Raw genomic sequence first — 24,324 nt, forward strand, 5'->3', positions numbered from 1 at the left:
ATTTGATCTGGTCCACTCGGATGTGAGCCGAGATCGTAATGCATATAGAACGATGCCGAATATGCCACTAAAGGTTTTTGACATAGACAGAACGAAGTAAATAGAATCGGGTTGAAGCTGATAAATCACCGTTGTCGAATATCAGAACGCCATTTCCGCCAGTGCACAAAAGAAAATGCCGACCACGCTATGCAAAGCCCTCCAGGTAAAGAATAAATCCGTGGGTAAGGGTATCTTGATGTTTCATGGCTCGAAAGGCAGAGGGGAAGGGGATATAACAAAAACAATAAAAAAAAAATGCAAAAGGGAACTATTGGAGGTGGAAGCGACCAAAGTGCCATAGGGGCCATTCCAGCTGGCAAAGCACGGAGAGAACCCAGGAGCGTAATTTGATGGTCTCAGCCATCAGAGAGGTCATAATCTTCGTCAGCATTGTCGCCAATTTCCTGTCCCCATCGGTTGACAACTGTGCGTTGTCCCAACTGATCACCTGGGATTCCGTCACGATACGCACCAAAATCGAGGACCTAAAGACAGTTAGACCGATGAGCCAGCAAGATGAGCTATAACAGGTGGGAAATTACCTCAATGTATGTCAGAGTATCTCGTTGTACCGCAGCAACACATCTTCTATCATCGAATTTTACTTGCCATACCCCGCTTAGATCTGTAAGGAGGTCTCGCACGCATTTGCCGGTTTGAACATCCCACATCTTTAGAGTCCGATCTGATCCAGAGATGACCTTCTGACCATCATGCTGGAAGCAAGTGATCGCACCAGTGTGGGCGCTCAGCTTGCTTTTGCATTGCCCAGTCTCAGGATCCCAGATTCTCAAAGTGCAATCTGCAGCGGCAGAGACTAGACGGTCACACTTCAAGTCGAGCAAACCAACAAGTGAAGAATGACCTTCGAGGTTGTGAATGATCGATCCAGTTTCCAAAGACCACACTTTGACTGTATTATCCATTGAGCCACTGATACAACGGTTCCTCTTATGATCGAGAACAACGCTGTACACTTTCAATGTATGCCCCTGAAGTCTGTGAAGAGTTTCTCCGGTCGATATTTTCCATACTCTTACAGTGCAGTCGTAACTTCCACTAACCAAAGTGTCACCATGCGCGGCGATTGCACGAACAGAATGCTGATGACCAGTGAGGACACGAATGAAATACGGGCAATCAGTGTCGTCAACGTGAGGTCCGCTTTGGTAGTAAACCGGGTCACCTGGTTTTGGGAGTTTCCAAACGCGCAGGTTGGAGTCACGAGAGCCAGTAATGATAATTGGTTCCTTGGGCATCATTTCAGGAGTCCCATCGGCATTTTTGCCGACTTCCACCGGCAAAACGATTTGCAAGCATCTCACGGTAGAGGTATGTCCGTGGAAAATTTGAGTACATCTTGCCCTTTCGATATCCCAGACTCGCACTGATCTATCGGTGGATCCGGACACCAGGGTGTTACCGTAGTACTCCAAAGCCCAAACACCTCCCTCATGACCTTCCAAAGTAGCTTTTAAAGCGCCCGTTTTTGTATCATAGACGTTGATGTTGGTGTCATCACTTCCAGTAAGAACCTTGTCAGTGTCGAACTGAAGACAAGTGACTACGTGGCGGCCATGAGCACGGAAGGCAATGTGCCTCGGTTTAACGCTAGGCTTCATCCAGCCCTTATAGATGGAGTGATGTCGTTGGTAAAGAGATTTGAAGAGATGAAGCGCTCTGAGAGAAGGCAGGCCGATTTCCGGATAAGGAACGGCTACTGCTGCAGCAGTCGCAGCGGCATACGGTCCCTCGGCTGCAGAAATTCCTTTCCTCCAATCTGAGGAGTCGGAGTGATCTGTACCGCTAGAGGAGATCTTCCGTTTCGCAAATTTGCGGCCAGAGACACGTGTAGCCTTTCTTTTCGGTCGGCGGCTCACAGACAATGCTCTGTCACTCGAGGCTGACAGAGAAGGCCCAGCAATGTCATCAGCGCAATCAGGATCAGCTTTCATGGCAGCAGACAAGCTGAGATCCCTTTCCCAGTCTTCCTCCCCGTGTGGAAATTGCCATCCCCAACCCTCTTTGATTGCGCGTTCTAGTTCGCCATCTGGAAGAACATAACCGTCCTTATCGAATAAGTACTTCCAGGTTTTTTCGTCTGAGTTGATGATATGTCTCCATCTTTTAGACACTTGAGCTGCAGAGCACATGGTATGCATGTCAAAATATTTGACAATATTGAGGCTAAGTTCAAGGGGAAGAAGGGCTAGGAAATCGCATTTCAAGGCTGGGTTCACGACATCAGCCACAAAGCGCAACGTTGGCTTCGAACATCTCCTGAGGAATTGATGCATAAGATACGTTTTCAATCCGTCGGGAACGGAATCAAAGAAGTCTAAAACGCTCGGAATATCCATCAAAGAGGCAGTTCGTTGGTTTTCGATATTGCTTGGCGCATTCGCGGATCTGGAACTCGACGACGCATCAGGGTTCGACCTCTCCAAACGCATAGAATCCGAAAGCCGCGCGCTGTTATCCAAACTCGAATCCGTGTCAAGCTCTGGATCTTCGGCCGACTCGAACGAAGAATCCACATTCATGGCGTTCATAGCTGCCACTGGAGACAGGCTAGGACTGGGCAAGCACATATCGTGGGCAACGACACTATCGATGGCGGAATACTGGGAGGCTGATTCTGGGGGCATCTGTTGTGACGACTCCTCTGATTCATCATATCCAAGACCTTGGCTTGCAGCGCTTAACCCTACAACAATATCTTTGTCCGCCGCCGGTGTCTCGGGTTGCGATGCCGATGTTGCAGTGCTTTCTCGCTGGCGACTGAACATCCGATTTCGATCAGAAACGACTGTTCTCGTGCGAGACGGCTCCTTCCCTAGAGCCGACTTCGTGCTCACATCCTGTGGAAGTTGCTGGCTCTCAACTTCGGATGATAGAGGCGATCGCAACAATGTCTCCCTACGAGGTATGGCTGCACTGTGTATTCTTCTCCTGGGTAGCACACTGTCTCCTGGGCTATAAGTGCTAGGTTCGGTCTCTGGAGTAGCTAAACCCGCCGAATACGGCGCGAGGGAACCATATGAGCGAATGTGACGAAATGACGGTTCTGAAGGGATCCTCCCGGGGCGTAATCTGATGGATCCAAGTTGCCCCTCCAGGATTGATACTGGCCGGCGTTTTGAGCTAGACGGGTTGGATGGTTGACTGGATAATCGAGTGGGGGCTAAACGTCGGGGAATTTGGAGATCGTTTGAGGTGGTGTAAGAGGCAACAGACCGCACCAATCCGTTCGAAGCTTTCAACGCGTCATTCGTCTCGTTTACCTAGCGATAGCACATTAGACTCAAGAAATCAAAGGCAAAGAGCAGATAGGAAGTGGACTACGATCACGCCGTATCCAGGTCGAGATAAACGAACGTACCTCCTTGAGAGCTACTCTTGAATCTTCCGGTTCATTGAATACGACTGATTTCCCGCCCAGTTCGAATTTGATGTTTTTGAGCGCTTGAGGAGTTGGAGAGGAGGCCAGGGGATATAGTTTGGGATCGAGGTCTCGTGTCGCCCGCGGTGGTCTGATGATGAGGGGAGGAAAGGTCGTGGTGGTTGTAGTAGTAGTTGTCACCACAGTCGTTCGAGTGGCAGGAGCGAAGGCAAATTGACCAACGGCATCGTTAACCGATCCATGCTCGAGTTCATCGTTCATTTCGAGAGAGTTCATTGTGAGATTTTGTTATTGATGATAGAGAAGGATTTGTTGATGTAAAGGACGTCTTGGTATCAACAGGAGATGGAAAACGCGTCTGTAACCTGATAATGAGCGATCCGATCGAACAACTTTCACAGCCATGAAAGGGAACGAAGTGATCGTTGACTAACCGTAGAGAAGTAAGAAAAAACGAAAGTGTGTCTAGATCAGAGAAACTACCCAGCCCTGAAGTAGAGGAGCCAATGTGGGCGAGGGCACAGTCCTGTTAGCACGACAGGCCTGCAGAAACCAGCAAAGGCCCTGGAAACCTTGAGAACAAGAAGCGAAGGACGTTCTCTCAGAGCATAATAACCAGCATGGCGATAATCACTCAAGAAGGTAGGGGGGTGAAATGAGTAGGAGAGAGGAGATGGAATGGGCAAGGATAAAAAATAGATCGTGGCGTGTCGTGGTGATGAATGCTGACGAGAAGAAGATAGATAGATGTTGGGCGGCGGGCGGAGGATGGTCTACGGAGTAGGGAACTGGACTGGACTGGACGGGGGGGGAGGTGGTTGGTGATCAGTACCGTCCTAAGAAGTTAGTGCCTTCTTTGGCCTTGGTTGTTGGCGTTTTTCCGAGGCTACATAGTAAGGTAAACTAGACAGTGATGGAAGGGGCGTTGATAAGTGATAACGATATGGGTCTGAGTAGTACCACAATCTGGAGAGTGGAAGGGGTAAAAGACTCATGCACAAAGTGCATTAACAAGTACATCAGAAGGGAAGAGGCAAATGTTGTTGCAGTAGTAGTAGAAGAAGAAGAAGGGTATCGAAAATGGCAAAGTGGAAAACTTGATATTATTATGAGGCAAGCAAGGCGAGTTTGCCGTCCTGTACGTTTCTGGTCAAAGATCCGATATTCCATCTTCTGAAGATCCTACCCAGACTTCTATGATTTTCCTTAGGTATGCTCGCATTCATTCAGGCTTTGTACACAGAAACGGACCATTCTGTAGTCTGTATCCATAGTCAAAGAAAGAACCTCCTTGAAGCCTACTACTGCAATACCGGACTCTATAGGTTGTATATCTTTAGTGCACTCATTCCACTGTATGTCTATGCACCAACTCCCATCCTGCATAATAAATCCATATTCACCTACATAGTAAGCAAATAACTCACTACTACTACTACTACTACCTACTTAACCATCTACATATAGACGTCCACAACCCACCATGGCCATGTTTTCTCTGTCCTCGCCACTTGCTGACAGCACGTGATTTACTGAGGCGGTCAACAAGCATTGGCATCTCTTTTGCGGATTGTATGGATGATCTAAAAAATGATTTATGATTTGTATGTAAGAGTACTGCTTGATTCTGAGTGCTCTGAGTACAGTCAACAATAATGTTTTAAAGAAGTCAAAACAGAGCCATGATCACTATCAAAGATCAAACATCTTTAGCAAGAGGCTACAGCATCCGCAAGTACTAATTCTTCAGACCCTCTGAGAGATGTCAGCCCCAAATTAATAATGGAAATCTCGCTTCAAGAATTGCGGGGAAGCAAGTTAGATAAGCCAAGGGATAAGCCAGGCTGTTGCAAACTTACATATCTATCAATTCTGCTTGGAAGATGTTTCGCAAGATAGTACCTATGTTCACTAGAAAATCTATAGATATAACAAAACAGTGTCTCAGACACATATGTAACCCTGACTTGTCTACGTGAGATCTGGAAAGAATCCCCAGAATATCGAGAATAGTAATGCCAAGCACTCATGTCCTTGAACTTTTGAAGTCTTGAACTTGTCTCCCGAGCGGGCCGAGACTTGAATATAGTAGTACTCCCTAGTCTAGTTTCCCCCTCGGCGATCTACAGTTCTGTGTAGATGTCAAAGTGGATAGACTGGGCTTCTATCAGCTATCAATATCTTTCTAGAAAGAAAAGGCGGAGACGAAAGGTGAGGAAATAGAAATGAACTGAGGGATGTTTATCTACTCTATCCTACATCGATAGGTATAAAAGTAGAGGGGAGCTCCGAATATGTATGTGACTGAGCTACTCCGTACATACAATAACTACGAGTGGGGATTCCCGCTCTCGTCTGTACTCTGTACTCTGTACCATACACCTACAACATTCCGGTCGATTACCTTGAGCAATACAACCCACGGCGTTGATGTAAAAATTTCATAGCATCTGTTTGAGTTCTATCATGCTACAAGTCATTCCTTGTGATCAATCTTGCCCTTATAACCTATGTCGCTAGACGCTGGAATGTTGCGTCCATCCATCGTCTGGTACACGTCCCGGGCTACCTTGGCTTCCGGTTCAGGGAAACAGCTGTAAAGTTCTGTGAACATCATACCTCCTTGGCTTTTATCCTCCTCTTTTGTCACACTGACACGTTCCGAAGCCTACCTTCAACCTTGCCCATCTTGTTCACTATTGGTCTTGATCATCACAGAAACCTCAACTGAGACTGCGTCCGCGTCCCCATGTTCCTTTTCTCTCCCCTTACCCAATACACGTGCATGGGCGGGCTTCCGTGATAGCTACCTTAATCCCGAATGGCCCGAATCAAGTTTACTGGGCCAGTGTCAACGGTCCAACTACAACCGGCTCCTATCCTCCAGGATTCTGTGTTGAAGAATGGAATTTCTGTCCGGACTGAGGCACAGACGGAAATTGAAAATATCTCCCGATCGATAATCCAAGAAAACACCTTGTTAAAGCAGCAGCAGAGCCTTGAATTTGTACAGATTATGCTGCATGTATCGGTAAGTCTGGATAATTACCCCTACTTCATTGTCGCAATGGCATTAATCGGACATATTAGCTGGGAACGTTATTCTATCTTCGGTCAGTGCGTCTTCGTTGCATTTATGTGTCACCAGTCGACCTAACATATAACAAAGCGAATTCCTGCCGCTCCCATGCTTTGACGATCGGGATCTGAAGGAAGCTCAGAGGGATAATAATTTGTCATATCGAGAATTCATCAATGGAAAGCAACAGGCTGAAACCTCCGAAGCCCTTGCGCGAGCCCCCTTCGGGACCGGGAGGCGCGGACAGCCATTGAAGATCATCATTCGCGATTCCAATCCCAAAGCAAACACGATTCTGGATGTCCTGGTGCGTTTGCTATGGCGTGGTTCTTGACTAGATCTAATGGATGTAGGAAAATGGCATCTTCGATGCCCTCCGAAAAAATGTCCTGAGCGCCGTTCAATTTACCATTATACTCGATAAAGATGAGCCGGAGAATGTCCTGGAATCTTATACGTTTACCTTCAAATATACGGGAGGTCATGGTGTTGTGAACAGCCGCCTGGAGAGTTTGTCGATAAATCCCGTGGGATGTGTCGCCGATGTGAAGACCGCTCAGACGGCCAGGGTTGGTCTGGAGATGATTGTCAGAAGGTTAATCACGCTCAGTGCATTTCTGCCAACCCTTCCAAGTATGCTCAGCCCACATTGAAGGTTTGATACAAAGCTTACCGTTAGATAGATAAGAGGAATTTAGGTGTCCATCTTTTTTATACTGAGGATTGCCCGCCAGATTACGAGCCTCCTGGGTTTACTGGAGCGTTGAACGACACGATAAAGTACCCACTGACCGAGAATTGGAGAAAGGAAACTCAGTCTTGTGGTTCAATGGATAGCGGATGGCATAGGTTAGTCTTCGTCGCCAAGAACATATTCATCTACTAACTCGAAAAGTGTGGGACTCAAAGTGACGTCTCTCAAGTGGGTTGGACCTGATCCAGAGGGATCAGAAGCTGTACCCAAGGTACCAACGGATCTCGAATATCGAGATGTAGTACAGCGATCTGAGGATATTGGGCTTGCCGATGGAGGTAGCCTAGAAGGCAGTCAAATCCATGAATCTGGTAACCATAAGCTCAAAACACATGGAACAGAACTGAAACTAATCACTTCGCAGTGAATCCGGCCGGGGAACCTCCTCAGGAAGCAACTCAAGACGTCACTGAAAGGAATCGCTTGCAAACGATGATCCCTGTGAGATTTGGCAACCAATGTAGATATTGATAAGACAGATGCTGATAGATGCTGATCATGATAGACCCAAGGGACACCTTCTTACATGGACAGCCAGCTCGTACCGACTCAACCAATAAACCCCAGCGTCGCAGTAGACCATGATAGCAGCAATATTGTGAACTCGGACCACAAATTTGAGCTGTCAGAACAAAAGATCTCGGAAATTCAAGAGCACCTTAAGTCACGAAATGGGTCCCCTGGTAAAAATCAAGAACGGACTATCCGGTGTCAATGTGGCTGGGATAGTGAAGAATCTGCAATGGTAAGATTCCGATTGTTGCCCAAGGATCGTTTACTAAGATGAATAGCTCGAGTGTGCTTTCTGTCATATGCGCCAGCACGTCGCATGCTATGGATTCGATGGCCCCAATGATCCAAGGATTCCGGATATTCATGCCTGCTACCAGTGTCTACTCGAGCCCAAGGAGATACAGCTACTCTGCGAAATGAACAGCCTGGTACTCCTGAGAAGAGCTCTGAAGATAATCATAGAAGAGGGCTACCCAAGTCGAACATCATTATTTACCCAGAAGCTTCGTAAGTCTAGCGAGAAAATTGCCTATGAGAGCACGATTGACGCCGAGTAGACTGCAATGGACAGACAGTCATTCAGATAACCGACATCTTGAAAAAGCAAAATATCTTGCAGCCCACGCCTGGTTACAAACAAAAAGGGTTTCTTCGACGAGGTTTGCCAAAGTTCAACATACCATCTTCAGACCAGATTCAGCTGAAGATCAAGAACGAAATTTTCAATCCCATGACCAAGATTGGACATCATGTAAGGGTTCTATATCGTGTTATAGAGGCGTGACTAAGCCATTCTAGTATAACCAAAAGGTGTCCGGAGATTCGCAAGAAACGCGCCAATCGATCAAGAGCACCGAGCTTGCACGCGGTAACGAGTCGAACTTCTATGACAAGGAGATGTCTACTGATGCGGATAAAATAAATGCACAAGTATCTGCAGAGCTAGCTAATCCTCTTGCTGAATCACTGGAAGCAAAGAATGATCTCAAGAGAAAGCAGGCGCCTGAGGCCAACGACGATGCCTACGACTCTGATGATCTGGACAGGAGCGATACCAGATCATCTGCACAGAGAAACACCTTCCCTACCCAATCTAGCGAGGCGCATGAGCTTGTAACCACCAACGACATCTCCATAACGTCTCAGACTCAGGTCCCGCATAGCCCGCCGGAAAGCGAAGGCACACTCCGACGCAGTGGCAGGAAAAGACGGAAGATTAGCAACTATACACGCCTCCTTGACATTGGTGCTGCCACGAGTGAGGATGAGCCAATGCGCTGACCGAGAGCGCTTACGGCCGACCCTCGCGATGCTGCGCACTATATCCATGACTGGTGAAGAGAAATCCCAACAAAAAAAAAGCTCATGTGCCATGAGCTATTTTGACGAGCAAAGTGTCCCTGGCGACCGGGATGCGCAGATGTCTTCGCTGCTCTCAGTGTGAACAAGGGGATAAAGGCAATAGGATGAAGCAGAAGTTCTAACATGTCGGAGTATCAACCTCGAGGCTAAGGGGAGGTTAGAATCAGCCCACTTCCAAAAGATTAAATGTTTCATGATCGAGTCTCGCAGATGTACTAGTATCAATACCTAAAATCAATCTATTCAGAAATTCAGCATAAAAAACAAAAGTTGGATCGTAATCGTGCCTGGCACAGTAGCAAGCTCGAGAAACCGGGGTTTGATGCTCGAGCCCCGGGAGAAACGCTACTATCCAAGTTTGACTTCACGATGCATCATCTGCAGGTCTGAAGCATGGCCGGGGAATGAGCTAGCTCCTACCACTGCGTAGACCTAGTCTGTCGAGTCGTAGGCGACTGACCCTCCGCTCTGTTCAAAGGTGGAACACATGGCTGTAGTGAATTGTCTGCACTGCATCGCGTTTCTGCCCGAGTCGCAAAGCACGTACATGCAATCACGAATTGTCCGGAGCTGCCTCGGCCGGGTTTTGCAGACAGCCGATCGCGAACGTGAACGTGTGCATCGCAGGTACCTTGACACGAGACATGGATAGGGGATAAAATGGGATTATGGGGTTGGGGCTTGGGCCTGAGACTGGACTCTCAGCTCTCTTGTTGTTGGATCCAGGGCCCTGGTCCTAAACTCGGAAATTGGAATAAGCGAGTGGATTGAAGCTTGTTGAGTGATGAGTCAGATAACAGGGTAGAGAAAATGGAATATGGATTGCTTCGTGTTCCTTCATCCCGAGAACGTTGGGCTGGGAATTAGATAGTTACTGCCAGTTCAGAGCAAAGGCATCCGGACTCCGAAGCTCTAGAGTCCAGACTCTGGAAAGCCGATTCTCGACGCAAATGTGATAGATCGCGTTTGCGGGGAAAGCTTCCTAGCCGATGAATGAGATATATACAAAAATGTCCGGGTGAATGGTTAGTCGCTGGCTGACGGTGAGTTTGAGATGTCCCTTGCTTCGCCATAGAATTTACCATCAGTTGAGGCTGCAGGTTGCATGCTGTGCATACTACTAGTCTACTGCAGTCTGCCAGTTAGCACTGACGGGCAGAGTGGTCTAAGTGAAACATGGAATTTGTCATGGTCCAGATCACTCACTGGATTCCCTATTTTTATCGAAGTGGCTGTGACAGCCGGCAGGGCCATGACTGCTCAGACACTCAGTATCCACTCGGAATCTTTTGTGCAGACTGCAGACTCCTTATGCCACTAATAATGGAGTATGTCGGCCATCGGGGTCTCGGAGAGCAGAAAAAATAGCTGCTATCGAGCATAGTGACCGACACCTGTACCTGGTCCAATATCGTCGTTGATATGAGGTTTTGAATGAGTTGTTTACCCCTATCAATTGGATTCGGACAGGATGGTTGAGCTTTCATTCCTCTTCGGGATAAGCACACAGAGGATGATACTCCGTGGTCCGAGGAATTCCCGGAATTATCGAAGACAATTCCCATTGTGTTGGGCCTACTTGGCATGAACGTGGTCAGTGAGACACGATGATCATACTGATCACGGGAGATCCCTAATTGCGCACACATATTGCCTCTTGGAGGAATCGGCCATAGCAATGTTCTCGAGTCTTGACTATCCCAAGAAGTCTTGCAATAGGTCTGTGGGCTGTTGATGGTGATCTGCAAGACTACAATGTCCTATATCTCATGTAGGCAAGTGCACATAGTAGATTTGGTACGTGGAGTCCTGATGTTCTACTGGATTTGTAGGAAAGTATCTCCAAAGGAGTAATGGCTAGCATCATTGTCGAATCATGACCATCTTATCCTCTGACTATTGAATGACAAGCCTGTCATCCCTAGCCCACATATAATACCAGACAGTAATCATTGCTTGGTGGGGTGACGGGCAGTGATGGCTCTGTTCTCATTTGCTCGATCAGGAAGTTCTGGGACGGCTAAGGGGCTGAGAAGCCTGAGATAGGCTGAGAATGCTGGAGTCTGGAGGGCTAAAGGACTAATGAAGCAGATAGCCGGATAACCAGTTCATCATGATTCCATCATTGTTTTAGGCTCATCGATCGAATTTGCGCCAGAGCTAGTTAGTGGAAGAGGAATCCCAAGAAGCCTACTATGTAGAAGGTGGATATTTGCCCCTTTATGCCTGATTGAGTGAGCGTCCTGTACCTCAGTCATGGGTCCCTTGTGTAATAATGGCTAGTACCTTGCATGATGTGTGATTGTTGTCATCTCAATTGAATTGGAAGGCTCTGGTTCTTCAAAGAAGAGTTCCATATCCTGATATACATGTAGAACGCAGAATGTTGCGTGTAGAATCATCTCAGTAAGCATAGTAGTAGCATGGGAGATTCATTGTTTTGTTGGACTAGAGTCTCGTGTATGGAAAGCACGTGTTGAACCAACCTTGTGGGAGGCTGTGAAAATAAAATAAAATACACGATTCAACTTGAATCCTGAGAGTTAACACTTCCATTAACTCCTTACTCGACAAGGATCATCACAAATCTATTTCAGACTATTGATTCTTCTAAAAATTCTCCTGGATATTGGAGAAGCACTAGAGCGAAAAATGAAGAGACAATAATGTCAAAAGTCCATCTGCATCAAGAATAATGAGAACAATGGAAGATGGAAACAATGTGCTCTTGATGAAACAAAGAGTCAACTTGCTTACTTCGCTCCAGCCAGATTGTCGTTGTAACAATAAGGTATGGAGTCATGAACCCCCTGAAGACTCAACAGCGAGCCAATCTCATCTTTCCAAGCTGAACATTATCGCACTAACCCAACAGTCTATATCGCTTGTGGATTTGTGGCACAATGGCTGTCCGGTGTCCACTACTCCCTATGGGCTAACTACTTAGGAACCTACGGAGTAGTGCATTGTTGCAATTTCATCAAATCGTGGAGTCTGTCAGGGCATCACCATGTGCCTGTTCACTGTTGATGATTTCCTTTCTAGTGAAAAACTGGGTTGGCGCTATCTCTCAGCCCGGCTTCATGAATCTCAACCTGCAGAGTGCGCAGAGTCTGCGCCGCAGACAGGCCGTGTCTGAGACTCCAACAATCGTATGGATACTCGAATGGATCGGTTAGTCTATTATCATATTCGGACGCTTGGGCGGTGTTGTTCACCATCAACCTTGTCGCTCCACAGCCCACACCCACTTCCACATTCTGGCGAATTAAACTTCGTACGACACTTTTTGCGGAGCTTCTTGGAACTCCTTTCTCTATTGAACATCGGTAGTGAGTTGGCCAATGCGAGGTTTTTAGGATGTTGGAGCCGGAGGACAGGCAACCTTTTTCCTCATTCACCCCTAAGTCAACAGATCATTGAATACTCCCGCTCTTCATCTCCAGATTTGTGAAATAGGAAACTAATGGTGCCTATCAATTGCTAGATTTGCGTCGACCACGACTTTATGTCTTGGTCAAAGTCCCTGTCCACCTGCCCTCGGATGTTATAGAAGAGCATTCCAGCGACCACATCAACTACGTGCATTGCTGTTACACATCTGAAGTCTTCCCCGCCGAAGCTCTCTCACAACTAGCATTCGGAGCCTGTGCTTCCTTCATTAATATTCAAAGATTCGTTCCTATCTGCCTACTGAGAACCCGAGTACCCCGTACGAGGCTGGCGGACTGAATTCAATAGAACAACGTCATTTGGCCGTCGTCAGAAGTACATCCGGGTCAAACAGCTTTACACACAAGCATCCGCAATTGCGATTTGGATGCACTGGAGCTTTGTCATCTCTGTCTTTGCTACCAGACCAAGATAAGCCTCACAGGGTTTCCAACAACCGAACTTGCATCATGTCGCAGCCGCCATTGACAATACCGATGAGAACATCAAGTGCCCATGCTCAGACTAGCCACCCGCGAATGGGCAACCGCAGTCAAGAGGACCTGAGGAGATGCGAGAAACAATCGAAAGCTCACAAGATCTTGGGGACCACTCAAATACCTCTTCAAAACGGTCAGAGCAACCGAGGTGGACGAACTAGTTTCATGGGAACCCCCGATATAAAATCGACGAAAAGCAGCACTTTTGTTCCTTTTCCAACAGCAAATTCGGAAACAAGTAGTGTACCATCCCAGCACCTCCGCGTCAGAGCGTCATCTCCACTTCTGGGACATGACTATCAGTCTCAGCAGGCTGAACCTCGGCCAAGGTCTTCCAAAAAGATTCATCAGTTTGGCTCGTCCTCGGCTCTATTCTCATATTTCAGCATGAAAGGACCTGCGGTTGAGCAGGATCTGCTGAACACAGGCTCCAGAGGTAGGCCGGAAGAAGAAGGCACTATCCCTAGCCAGAGACACAATCCAGGTCAATCGAGATTGAATCTAAAGCCAATAAAAGGCCCGTCAAAGGAGTCAAAGCGCAAAATGCGTCCGCCACGAATTGATCTTTCCCTGCTGTTTCCTAAACCACGCGAGACGGCGGCACCTCTTTTGTCCCCGCAGCGCATGATGAGCTCGCCCTCTCCGATCTCAGCGACTTCTGAATACGCTTCTGCCGAACCGAAGAGAGCGGATCCTTCCACCGCTGGGAAGAGACTTACAAAAACACCACCTTCACAACATCCTGCCCATCACTTGAATACACTTCCGGAGACTAACCGCACAAACGAAGTCGCCCCGTCTCGTGAGACAAAAAATCTGGATTACCTGGACACATCCTTCGAACGGACCGTGCGAACCAGCGAGTTCGACCTAGCTATCGATAGGTATTATGACGTCAAGAGCTTGAAATCAACCACATCAGCACAGTCTGGACCTTCGGCCGTGCAACCACAAAGCCGAGCACACGTGCGGACGTATGACCTCAAATCTGCAGAGGATGCATTACGAAAGATGTCGTTAGCTGGGTCCGTTGGAGGCTGGAGCAACGATACATATCTGTCCCCAAAGACTTGCGCTCAACCAAAGTCCAAGCGAATTCCGAATTCGCCGAATTCGGGCAAGATCGACTTCCGTCGAGGCTCAAATAGTGACAAAGGTCTGATGTCGAAGAAAAGCAGCAAGAGCACTCTGAAGAACGTGGACCTGAACAATTCAAGCGTGCTGTGTCTATCTTCATCGGAAGATGAAATTGACGAAGACAGGCTAGCAAGCAATCACCGAAGCGAAAAGGGCAACCACGGAGCAAGAGATAGTGTCGTCACGTTTGGAGAATCGGACGCGGAGATTTGCACGGCTGCGGCAGCGCAAGCCACACGAGGTCCAGCGCTGCGGCGAGTGGATAAATCGACCTCTGCCAAACACCGTAGCTCCCAAGCTCTCCAGAAGAAGTCTTCTCATCGCCGGAATCCTTCGCAATCTTCCGCCGGCATATCATCCTCAGCGACCAGGGAAAGCCGATCCCGTCGATCAAGTGGTATACCGACGATCTCCGAGCCTGATAATGACCACATCTTCGCTCAACTCCGAAATGCTCCTGTCTCCCGAAAGGAACGGGATAGGAGAAGTAGGGTGATGGCCGTGACCCGGCAGGAAGAACACCTTCTCGAGGCGATGAGACAGCGGCAAGGCAAAATTACGCCCAGCATATTCCGGGAGGTACAATATGGCGGGGGCCATGAACCGGACCGGGGATCAATGCTTTCCGTCCCCTCCCGCGACTCTTTTTATGGCTCAGATACATCATTTCTGCGTTTAAGTCCTCAAATACCACCGTATTTATCACGGACAAATCAAGGTGCACTTTACCATGACAAGGACGGTGCTATTTCGCAGGGTGCGGCTTCTGATGCTGAACAGAAAACCATCAACTCAAGCCGTCTCAGCCTGGCATATTCTGAGAGCCTTCCGTCACCCGTCACCAGTGGCGCGTCTCCCTTGACGCCGACGCTACCTATACACCGGTTTCCCTCCCTTCCGTCCCCAAAGCCGCCTCCGCGCCGTCCTCCTCCGGTGCCTCAGCCGCAGAAGCGACATTCGCGCCGACGTACAGACAGCAGCGAGGCGATTGTTCTGGACGGTGGTGAAGAGCCGCCAGAGGGCGAGGAGTTTCCAGCCTGGGCGCTGGGATGGAAGTATGATGGAGGCAGTTTGACAGCTGTGCATTAGTGGGCCATAATGCCATCCTTCCCGCGGCTCTCCCTTGCATCCTCTACTCTCACATTCTTTTTGTCTGATATTCACCCACATATTGACATTCCCTCATTTCTCTTTCCTATTTTGTCTTCCGCATTGTCTGTCTTGCTTGCATTACCGACCCAGCTTCGTCCTCGCCACTATTTTGACCTACGTCTTATCCATACCACCATGCCTCGACATCTCTCTCCTTTTGAATCTGCAAAGATTCTCCAGCCCTGCAAAACATACCCTTTTTTCTTTTCTTTTCTTTTTTTAATGTAATAGATAGAGACCTGCTATGAAGAATACCACGTTGATGTCAAACTAGCATAATGATTCCATGAGAGAAGTGCGTGAAATTGATTCTTTTGTTTACTCCAGAGAAGTGGGGGGAAACTGGATGCATGGCATGCGAGTCTGCGACAGGCGACACCAGCTTCGACCTCTGCGCTGATTGATGAAGTTGTTTTTTTTTCCAACCCTGGTTAGCACACTTCAGAGAGAAGGTATCCAAGATACTTTGTAGTAGTACTCTGTAACACAATGCTTCCCTGCATCTCATCGTGGTTTGTTGCTCAAGAGAATCATGTCACTGCATCCACATTTCCGGCTGTGTCCCTGCTAGGGTGATGTGGCTTGCCAACCTGCAGTGACCATCTTCAGACTTTCCAGACCACCACTCTTAGCTCGTTTTCCCTAACTACCAGCCCTCTGAACAATTCTTATGGAGTATCTATCTAGTCTAGTTAGGCTGGAGATTTAGCTTCGAGCTTTAACTACTAGCCTGAGACAAAAAGACGACGGGATTGACCAACAAGTAACAACAACACCCACCAGAAAAAGGGGGATCGTGAGATGCAACTGGACCCTGACGTCAGAGACCGTCGATCGTGCGAATTCATGCTGCTGGGGGGGGGGAGGGAACTTCCAAAGGGTCAAAGATCAGCTTCAAGCTTGTCGACAAGTGTTCCATGGGACTCAAGAGGGGAGAGTCCAGTTCAACCAACTAGTTTACTCCGTAGATGATCACAGAATCACCGGGTCTTCTTCGTGTTGGTGTTTTTTTTGTTTTGTTTTGTGGTTCGACCGCTGATTGTGACTGGCGGACCAGCGAAGAGAAGAACACTACTCTGTAAGTAGATAGACAGTACTACTACTACTAAGGTAGGAGGTGGATACGGAGACGCAAGATTCAAGAATCAAGAGTCAAGACTTACCTAACTAACTAACTGTCTTAACTCTTAAGAGAGCAATGTCGTAACTTGTCAGTCTACTATCTATGTATTGCTATTATTTGCTAATCGTATGAAGAGTTAGAGACTGAACCCCCCCCCAGAGGCCAAGAGGCCCAGAGCCCCAGAGCCCCGACAGCCAGCCCCGTATTCTTGGAGTTGGAAGGCATTTGGGCAGATGATCGCTTGTTTGGCCCGCTGTTCTTCACAGTTACCTGGCTTAACTACCTGACCATTACCTTGACCAGATACCTATTCTTCTTACGTCGTTGTGCTTTTCATCCTAACGATCATCTATCTCTTCTTCTTCTTCTTCTTCTTCTTCTTCTTCTTCTTCATCCTCCTCCTCCTTCTTCTCCTCCTCTTTCTATCTTCATTCCAACTATAAACCTGTCCTCCAGTGGCTTTCTTCCTTTCCCACACCAACGCCGCCGCTTTTACTCCCGGCTGTAGTTTGCTGGCGGACTGCAAAGCCAAGTGTGAAGATTTCCCCTCTCCTGTGATCTCGGCACGCGCACATTCTGCTCAACGATCCTCGGCCATTGCAGAATAATACGAGCATCCCTTCCGAGGAACAGACATTTAGACCACCATCTTCTTACATTTCTCTGTGGGTGGATTGGCTCTTGTTTTCCATCGGTCCAGCACCAACAATCACATACTGCCACAATGGGGGAACACGCTCGGGGACAGTCCTCAGGACTGGGAGGGATCTTGAAACGTTCCTCCTGGGTTTTGGTTAGTTGTTCCAGCACCGCCGTCTTACGATTGTGTATCTCGAAATCAATAACACAGAACATCTGGACGCGCTGCTGACCGTCGTTTTCCATTTGTAGCTGACGGCCCAGTATACGGCCTTCGTCTCGGTAAGTTTGTCTTCTGATGCGGAGTGGAAAAGCGAGGCGACAAGGATGTTGACTGATATTGTTTTTTTTTTTTTCTTGTCTCAAATAAATAGCTCCTACATTATTCCAGAGTGATGACCCCTACCGGTGGTAAACGATATCTCACCTCCACCGCTGTCTTCCTCAATGAAGTCGCCAAGCTCGCGATTTCCCTCACCATAGCGCTGTACGAAGTCTCCAGATCGGCGCCCCCGTCGATGCCTGCGACCTCTCTTCTCTTCTCGCTGTCCAGCGCCGTGTTTTCTGGCGATAGTTGGAAACTTGCGATCCCCGCTAGTCTATACACGCTTGCCAACTCATTGCAGTATATCGCCTTGTCGAACATGCAGCCGGCGACCTTCCAGGTTACATATCAGCTGAAGCTTCTTGTTACCTCGGCTTTTGGCCTGATGCTCTTGCGCCGCACCCTGCCGTTGCGCAAGTGGGCGTTCCTGATGCTACTTGCGGTGGGCGTGTACCTGGTGCAGATGCCAGATGGAACTTCTGACGAGATTATGCTTGAACATGAGGCGGTGCATCATTCCTTTCCCCGCTCGTTTGAGGAATGGAAAGCCGTCACAGGGAAGCGTGGCAATCTGCATAAGCGATCGGCGACATACGAGGGAATTGAAGAGGACCTACTGACCGCGTTGCCGCGGTTGAATAGCACTATTGGCCTTCTGGCCACGATTGGGGCCTGCCTTGCGTCGGGTCTTGCTGGGGTGTACTTTGAGAAAGTACTGAGAGACAGTGCCAAGACGACATCTCTCTGGGTTCGCAACGTGCAATTGTCCGTTTACTCATTGTTTCCGGCCCTGTTTATTGGTGTCGTGTTTCTGGACGGCGAGAAGGTCGCTGCGAATGGCTTCTTCGAGGGATACAATTGGGCTGTTTGGTCCACGATCCTTCTTCAGGCCATTGGAGGCCTCGCAACCTCGTTCTGCATCAATTTTGCATACAAAGACGCAAGGAACGTTGCTACTGCTACAAGCATCGTTCTCAGCACCTTTGGAAGTATCTGGTTCTTTGGATTCGAACTCACTGGCAACGTACGTAAAACATCTGACAAAGAACCTATGGTGGGAAGATGCTGACCGATTCTTCAGTTCATTTTTGGAACCTTCGCGGTCATCGTGGCTACCTATTTGTTTGAGGATTTTAGTCTGGAGTCCAACCAGACTAAACCCCATGGCTTCCGCCCACCGCCGATTCGAGTCGAACGCTTTGAGAAGGACGCAAAGAGTGATGAGCCGTCGCCCGTCAATGCTTCTCCGAATGAATTCTCCATCAAGCTTCCAAGCACCCCCTTCCTGTCCCAAGTTGGGTTGTCCACATCGCGGCCTACGTCTCCAGGCGTCGCCAGACTCGGTGCTACTCGTACGGCCGGTGGCGGTTATTTTGACAAATAGTTCGGGGCCGAATGAATATGCCAGCTTTGAAACAGACCTCGCATTGGTCCTGTCAATATCCAACTCTGCGCCGCTGTGGACGGTGAGTAGTAAATACAATGTGCCCTGAACCCGCCCGTGTCATTGGTTTTCTTTTGGAAGAAAGCGCAGCAACTTCTTGTACTTTATACCTTTTATGATATTCGCCTGGTTCTGCTTGATCCAGCGCCATGTCTGTTATACCTTGATATAGCTTCGAGTCATGGGAAATGTCCTGATGTGTACGAGTGTTTACGGTTGAATGAATAGATATGAACGAAATTGACCGTCAAAGCCCTCCCCCTTGAGAATAACCATAGTCCTTCTCCATTTAGAGTCAACCGGGAGTCTGCGATTTGTTCTAGATTGGGTTCTTCACGTGCCTCCTCGCCTGGGGCATCGATGCTGACTGAATGAGGACTCCCCCTTCGCCTTGCAACTTGGAAGACCGTTGCATACATTGATCCCCGTATGCTCCGGTATCTCAGAAAAGTCGAATACTGATTGTCTTGCCAGCTGAGCAAGATGAGACGCAAACCTCATCACCCCATCCCGATGTCCCACCATACGGCCTCTGCTAAACGTTCCTTAGGTCCTCATGGATCTTCAAGCACATTGCCCACTCCAAAAGCCGTCATTGACCAGAGACTCATCGAAGGAGCTCAGATCCCCCATCATCGGCGCATGCCTCAAGAAAACGAGCTTGGAACCGTCGGCCCCGAGAGCCAACCGGAGTTGCCCTCGCGAGCCGACGACCTCCAGCTGGATGCGTTCGGTAAGTTTGTCCATCTGCTCACGGGAGTGTCACGGCGAAGCTGAAAGCGATATCCAAGATCTCGAACTGCTTGCCCATTCGGATGGCAACTATCATACTGTGGCGAGGCAATTGACTACCGTGGCTTACCCGTCGAATTCAAGAGAGGAGGCACCGAGGCAGGTCTCGCGTTTCTTTCAGAGTAGGTCTACTCATATGCTGTCTTTTGATGCTCGTACGAAACTAAGCGGCTATAGCTGTTTCCCACGTCACGCCAAATCGGGGCCTGGGATCAAGCTCTTCGGATCTTGGTCTGAGATCGCCTTCCAGCCCGCTCAGCAGGTTACACGCTGCGAAGACAAATGCACCGCTTCGGGGGCAGCATTGCCAAGCTGAAAAGCCTCAGATACAAGACGAGGAATTGCCGTTCCATGATAGCTCTACGGTATCGTTAGGCTCAGATCGCGCACAGAGGAGTCCCTTCCAGAATATCCCCATGTCCATTAGGGGCATAGTGCTCGTTTCTGTTCACGAGCTCCCTGATAGTTACCGGTCCATCTTCCATTTCCCAGTCTTCAACGCTGTTCAATCCAAATGCTTTCAGCATGTCTACAAGACCGATGACAACATCGTGCTTGCTGCACCTACAGGAAGTGGCAAGACGGTCATCATGGAGTTGGCGATATGCCGCCTGCTCAGTACGTTGAAGGACGAGCGCTTCAAAGTCGTCTACCAGGCCCCCACCAAGTCTCTCTGCTCCGAGCGATTCCGGGATTGGAACAGGAAGTTCATGTCGCTGGGCCTTCAGTGTGCGGAGCTGACAGGGGACACCGATTACACGCAGCTCAGGAGTGTACAGAACAGCCAGATAATAGTCACGACGCCCGAGAAGTGGGATAGCATGACGCGCAAGTGGAAAGACCACGCGCGCTTGATGCAGTTGGTGAAGTTGTTCCTGATCGACGAGGTCCATATTCTCAAGGAGGGCCGTGGAGCGACTTTGGAAGCGGTCGTGTCGAGAATGAAGACATTCGGGTCGAATGTGCGTTTCGTTGCGTTGAGTGCCACCGTCCCCAACTCGGAAGACATTGCGACCTGGCTGGGGAAGGATGCTACTAATCAACATGTACCGGCACATCGAGAGCACTTCGGCGAGGAGTTTCGTCCAGTCAAGCTCCAGAAGTTTGTATACGGGTATCAGTCGCACAGCAATGACTTTGCTTTTGACAAACTGTGCAGCTCGAAGTAAGCGAGAATAACCCTTCCTTCCTTCCATGGTCTCTACTAAAAGACTTGTCAACAGGCTCCCCGATGTCCTAGGTACACATTCATGCAGGAAGCCGATCATGATATTCTGCTGCACTCGGAATTCGTGCGTCGCTACTGCAAAGGAGCTCGCTCGGCTATGGTCAATGACCAATCCTCCAGCAAGGTTGTGGAAAGGTTCTGGAAGACGTCTAGAAGCCCACAATGCAGACCTCAGAGGTACGTCCCTTCCCCGTTCTGCAGCACGATCCAAATGCTCATCTATCGCACTAGCTACATTGGTGGCAGGAGTTGCATTTCACCATGCTGGCCTTGACTCTGCAGATCGCTATGCAGTTGAGACAGGCTACTTGCAGGGACATATCAACGTCATTTGCTGCACCTCCACCCTAGCTGTGGGTGTCAATCTTCCGTGCCATCTAGTGATTGTCAAAGGCACAGCTGGATGGCAGGACGGGGGGTGCAAAGAGTACTCTGATCTTGAGATAATGCAGATGCTCGGGCGAGCTGGTCGGCCCCAGTTCGACGATAGCGCCATTGCAGTGATTATGACAAGAAAGGAGCGGGTGCAACACTATGAGAAACTCGCCTCCGGATCTGAAACTCTCGAGAGCTGCTTGCATCTCAACTTGATCGACCACCTGAATGCTGAGATCGGTCTAGGTAATGTGGCGGATGTCGACTCCGCTGTCAGATGGCTTGCTGGTACTTTTCTATTCGTGAGGCTGAGGAGAAACCCAAAGCATTACCAGTTGAAAGAAGGGGCCACGAAAGATGACGAGGATGAAATGCTTCGGCAGATCTGCGAGAAAGACATCAGACTCCTGCAGGAAACAGGGCTGGTAGCCTCTGATTGTCTCAAATCCACGTCCTTCGGGGACGCCATGGCGCGGTACTATGTACGGTTCGAGACTATGAAGACTCTTTTGGCATTGGAGCCACATGCTACTGTCTCTCAAGTGGTAAGATATATTGAATCTTCCCTTACCACGAGGTTGCTAATGCCGGGATCCAGCTCTTTGCAATCGCCGAGGCAGAGGAATTCCGTGAGATACGCCTGAAGGCGGGTGAGAAGTCGTTGTACAAGGAACTCAACCGCGCCAATGGCATCCGGTTCGCAGTCAAAGTCGACATAGCACTCCCAGCTCACAAAATCCTCCTGCTTATTCAATCTGAGCTGGGCGCAGTCGAGTATCCAGATGGCGATCAATACCAGAAACACAAATTTGCTTTCCAGCAGGACAAAGCCATCGTGTTTTCCCACATTAACAGGCTTATTCGGTGCGTGATAGACTGTCAGATTTCCCGCGAGGACTCCATTGCCACTCGGAATGCCCTAGAGCTCGCCAGGAGCTTCGGGGCCAAGGTCTGGGATACATCGCCTCTGCAGATGAAACAGATTGATCAGATTGGTATTGTCGCAGTTAGAAAGCTTGCGGCAGCCGGGGTCACCAGCATCGATGCACTTGAAGACACGGAGCCTCATCGGATTGATATGATACTCAGCAGGAATCCCCCCTTTGGAATGAAAATATTGGGCCGAGTGGCAGAGTTTCCCAAATTAAGGGTGAGCGTCAAACTGATAGGAAAGGTGAGCGTTCTCTACTTTTGTCCAAGGACACCTTGTTTATCACATGCAGGACATCAAGCCTGGGAAGCATGTAAAAGTACGCTTCAAAGCTGAAATCGCCTTTATAAACGAGAAGACCCCGACTTTCTACCAGCGGCGGCCTGTATATGTTTGCTTCCTAGCAGAGATCTCCGATGGCCGCTTGATCGATTTCCGGCGTATCAGGTGTGTATGGTATTGCCTGATATCTTAGTACAAAATTGACCATCGCGTAGCGCAAACAAGCTCAAACAGGGTCAAGAGATACTCCTGAATGCAGAGTTGAAGAGTCCGGGGCACTGCATAACATGCTATGTAATGTGCGATGATATCGGTGCGTGATACTCCTGCCCCTGCTGTGTACTAGGCTGATGATCAGTAGCTGGAACTTTGAGATATGCGGAGATCAAGCCGGAACTTGCAAATGTCTTGTTCCCCTACAGGCCTTGTGAGAGGGCCGAGCAGAACCCCCAGACGACCAAGCCCACGGAGCAAAGGAGGGATGATATCGACAATGACGATTGGTTGTTTGACGACTTCCTCGAAGCAGGTAAGTCCGTCTTCGTCTAAGCTGAAACATGGCCGAATTAAAATGAGCAGAGAAGGACAGCCGGTCCAGCCCTGAGAGAATAGTCAAGTCAGTCTGCAACGGCACCGAAGAAAAGAGCGCGAAAGAGATCAGGGCAGCAAACCCACTCACGGAAGCTGAGAAAGAGCCAGCTCGTCTAGAAAATGGCCGATGGGCGTGCAACCATAGGTGCAAGGATAAGACGACGTAGGTGTCGATTTTTTGCCACATGGGCACTGAAACTGGGCGCTGAACCATATCCAGATGCAAGCATCTCTGCTGCCGCGAGGGCTTGGAGAAACCGCACAAAGCAACCCGAAAGCAATCACATACCGGCAATCAGTCCAACAGTGGACTCAATCAACTGACGCTGTCGGCGAGCATGCCCAAGAAAGACCATACCAAGGCTCCAACGACGGAGACCTCCGCTCCCACAAGCGACACAACGAAGAGCAAGCTCTTCTCCCCTCTACCGCAACAAGACCAACAACACTCAGACATCACAGATCTTGGAGACACCATCAACGAGAACTTCTCCACTTCACTTTCCAAGCGTCAAACCTCTTCGAGCGACTATGGGGACGATAGTTTCGATGACCTCCCCTCCCCTTCAGCTTTGTTACTCGGCCTCCCCATGAAAATACCAGTACAGGGGAACAAGGACGCCACCAGAAAGTCTGCGGATTTTGTCAAAACCATTGAGACAGACGACCCCTGGACTGAGATGGATGAGCCATTCACATACAACGCCCAGCCTTCACCCATTGAAACCCCGGGACAAGCCGACGACCAGACGAGCAAAGCGGCCACGAGTCCTCTGAAAGCACCAGAACAGACCCCTACACCGTCGAGTGAATTCAAAGTAGGTCAGGAGCTTGATCTGGCTGGCTTTGAAAGCTCTCCAGTTTTGGTTCTCGATGTCGACGAACATGTACTCGATACATCGGGACAACGTGGGCAGAAAAGGTGCATGTCCTGGGGATGTGAAGACGAAGACGAATCTACGGATGCCAGAACGGCGAAAAGGAATAGGCTAAGCAAGAGCTGTAAGGACGATGGAGTTACTACTAAGTTGAGGGAAAGTGCCCACGAGCCTACAACGCTGCCTGAGGGTCCAAGGGACTGGGATGGCATTGACCCTGCTCTGCTACACGAATTCAAAGACATTGTCGACTTCTTCTAGGATGGTACGCCTAGACCATAATCAGGTCTAAGGGAGAAAGAGAGAACATACTTGATACTTTCATGGAATTTACTTTGTGTG

General features: G+C 49.0%; 5 protein-coding genes across 5 annotated transcripts, besides 4 other annotated features; 4 read left to right on the forward strand and 1 right to left on the reverse strand.

Annotated features, from left to right (window-relative positions):
• Nucleotides 1-398: 398 nt before the first annotated feature.
• On the reverse strand, nt 399-3,721 carry ACLA_086290 (F-box/WD repeat-containing protein; the record flags this gene model as incomplete). Its single annotated transcript, XM_001268355.1, has 4 exons — nt 399-527; nt 585-2,742; nt 2,890-3,326; nt 3,425-3,721. The coding sequence occupies 4 exons, from the start codon at nt 3,719-3,721 to the stop codon at nt 399-401; spliced, it is 3,021 nt and encodes a 1,006-aa protein (XP_001268356.1).
• A 1,149-nt stretch (nt 3,722-4,870) lies between these two features.
• Nucleotides 4,871-4,890: a microsatellite.
• Nucleotides 4,891-6,266: 1,376 nt separating this feature from the next.
• On the forward strand, nt 6,267-9,072 carry ACLA_086300 (putative meiosis specific protein Hop1; the record flags this gene model as incomplete). Its single annotated transcript, XM_001268356.1, has 11 exons — nt 6,267-6,476; nt 6,536-6,558; nt 6,615-6,831; nt 6,878-7,157; nt 7,208-7,373; nt 7,420-7,589; nt 7,643-7,719; nt 7,784-8,023; nt 8,070-8,298; nt 8,349-8,542; nt 8,590-9,072. 11 exons carry the CDS (start codon nt 6,267-6,269, stop codon nt 9,070-9,072), a joined length of 2,289 nt encoding a protein of 762 aa, XP_001268357.1.
• A 3,983-nt stretch (nt 9,073-13,055) lies between these two features.
• Nucleotides 13,056-15,311, forward strand: ACLA_086310 (uncharacterized protein; the record flags this gene model as incomplete). Its single annotated transcript, XM_001268357.1, has 1 exon — nt 13,056-15,311. One exon carries the CDS (start codon nt 13,056-13,058, stop codon nt 15,309-15,311), a length of 2,256 nt encoding a protein of 751 aa, XP_001268358.1.
• A 1,540-nt stretch (nt 15,312-16,851) lies between these two features.
• Nucleotides 16,852-16,888: a microsatellite.
• Nucleotides 16,852-16,927: a microsatellite.
• Nucleotides 16,856-16,911: a microsatellite.
• A 294-nt stretch (nt 16,928-17,221) lies between the features above and the next one.
• Nucleotides 17,222-18,845, forward strand: ACLA_086320 (putative UDP-galactose transporter; the record flags this gene model as incomplete). Its single annotated transcript, XM_001268358.1, has 4 exons — nt 17,222-17,290; nt 17,389-17,418; nt 17,511-18,485; nt 18,543-18,845. 4 exons carry the CDS (start codon nt 17,222-17,224, stop codon nt 18,843-18,845), a joined length of 1,377 nt encoding a protein of 458 aa, XP_001268359.1.
• A 543-nt stretch (nt 18,846-19,388) lies between these two features.
• ACLA_086330 (putative DEAD/DEAH box DNA helicase (Mer3)) lies at nt 19,389-24,243 on the forward strand (the record flags this gene model as incomplete). The annotated part of the gene is made up of 11 exons (XM_001268359.1): nt 19,389-19,638; nt 19,697-19,823; nt 19,915-20,862; nt 20,921-21,102; nt 21,157-21,845; nt 21,899-22,480; nt 22,524-22,678; nt 22,729-22,826; nt 22,875-23,050; nt 23,095-23,267; nt 23,325-24,243. The coding sequence occupies 11 exons, from the start codon at nt 19,389-19,391 to the stop codon at nt 24,241-24,243; spliced, it is 4,299 nt and encodes a 1,432-aa protein (XP_001268360.1).
• Between the last annotated feature and the right edge of the window lie 81 nt (nt 24,244-24,324).

This window comes from Aspergillus clavatus, genomic scaffold (genome assembly GCF_000002715.2).
Source record: "Aspergillus clavatus NRRL 1 1099423829806 genomic scaffold, whole genome shotgun sequence".
Taxonomy (NCBI): domain Eukaryota; kingdom Fungi; phylum Ascomycota; class Eurotiomycetes; order Eurotiales; family Aspergillaceae; genus Aspergillus; species Aspergillus clavatus.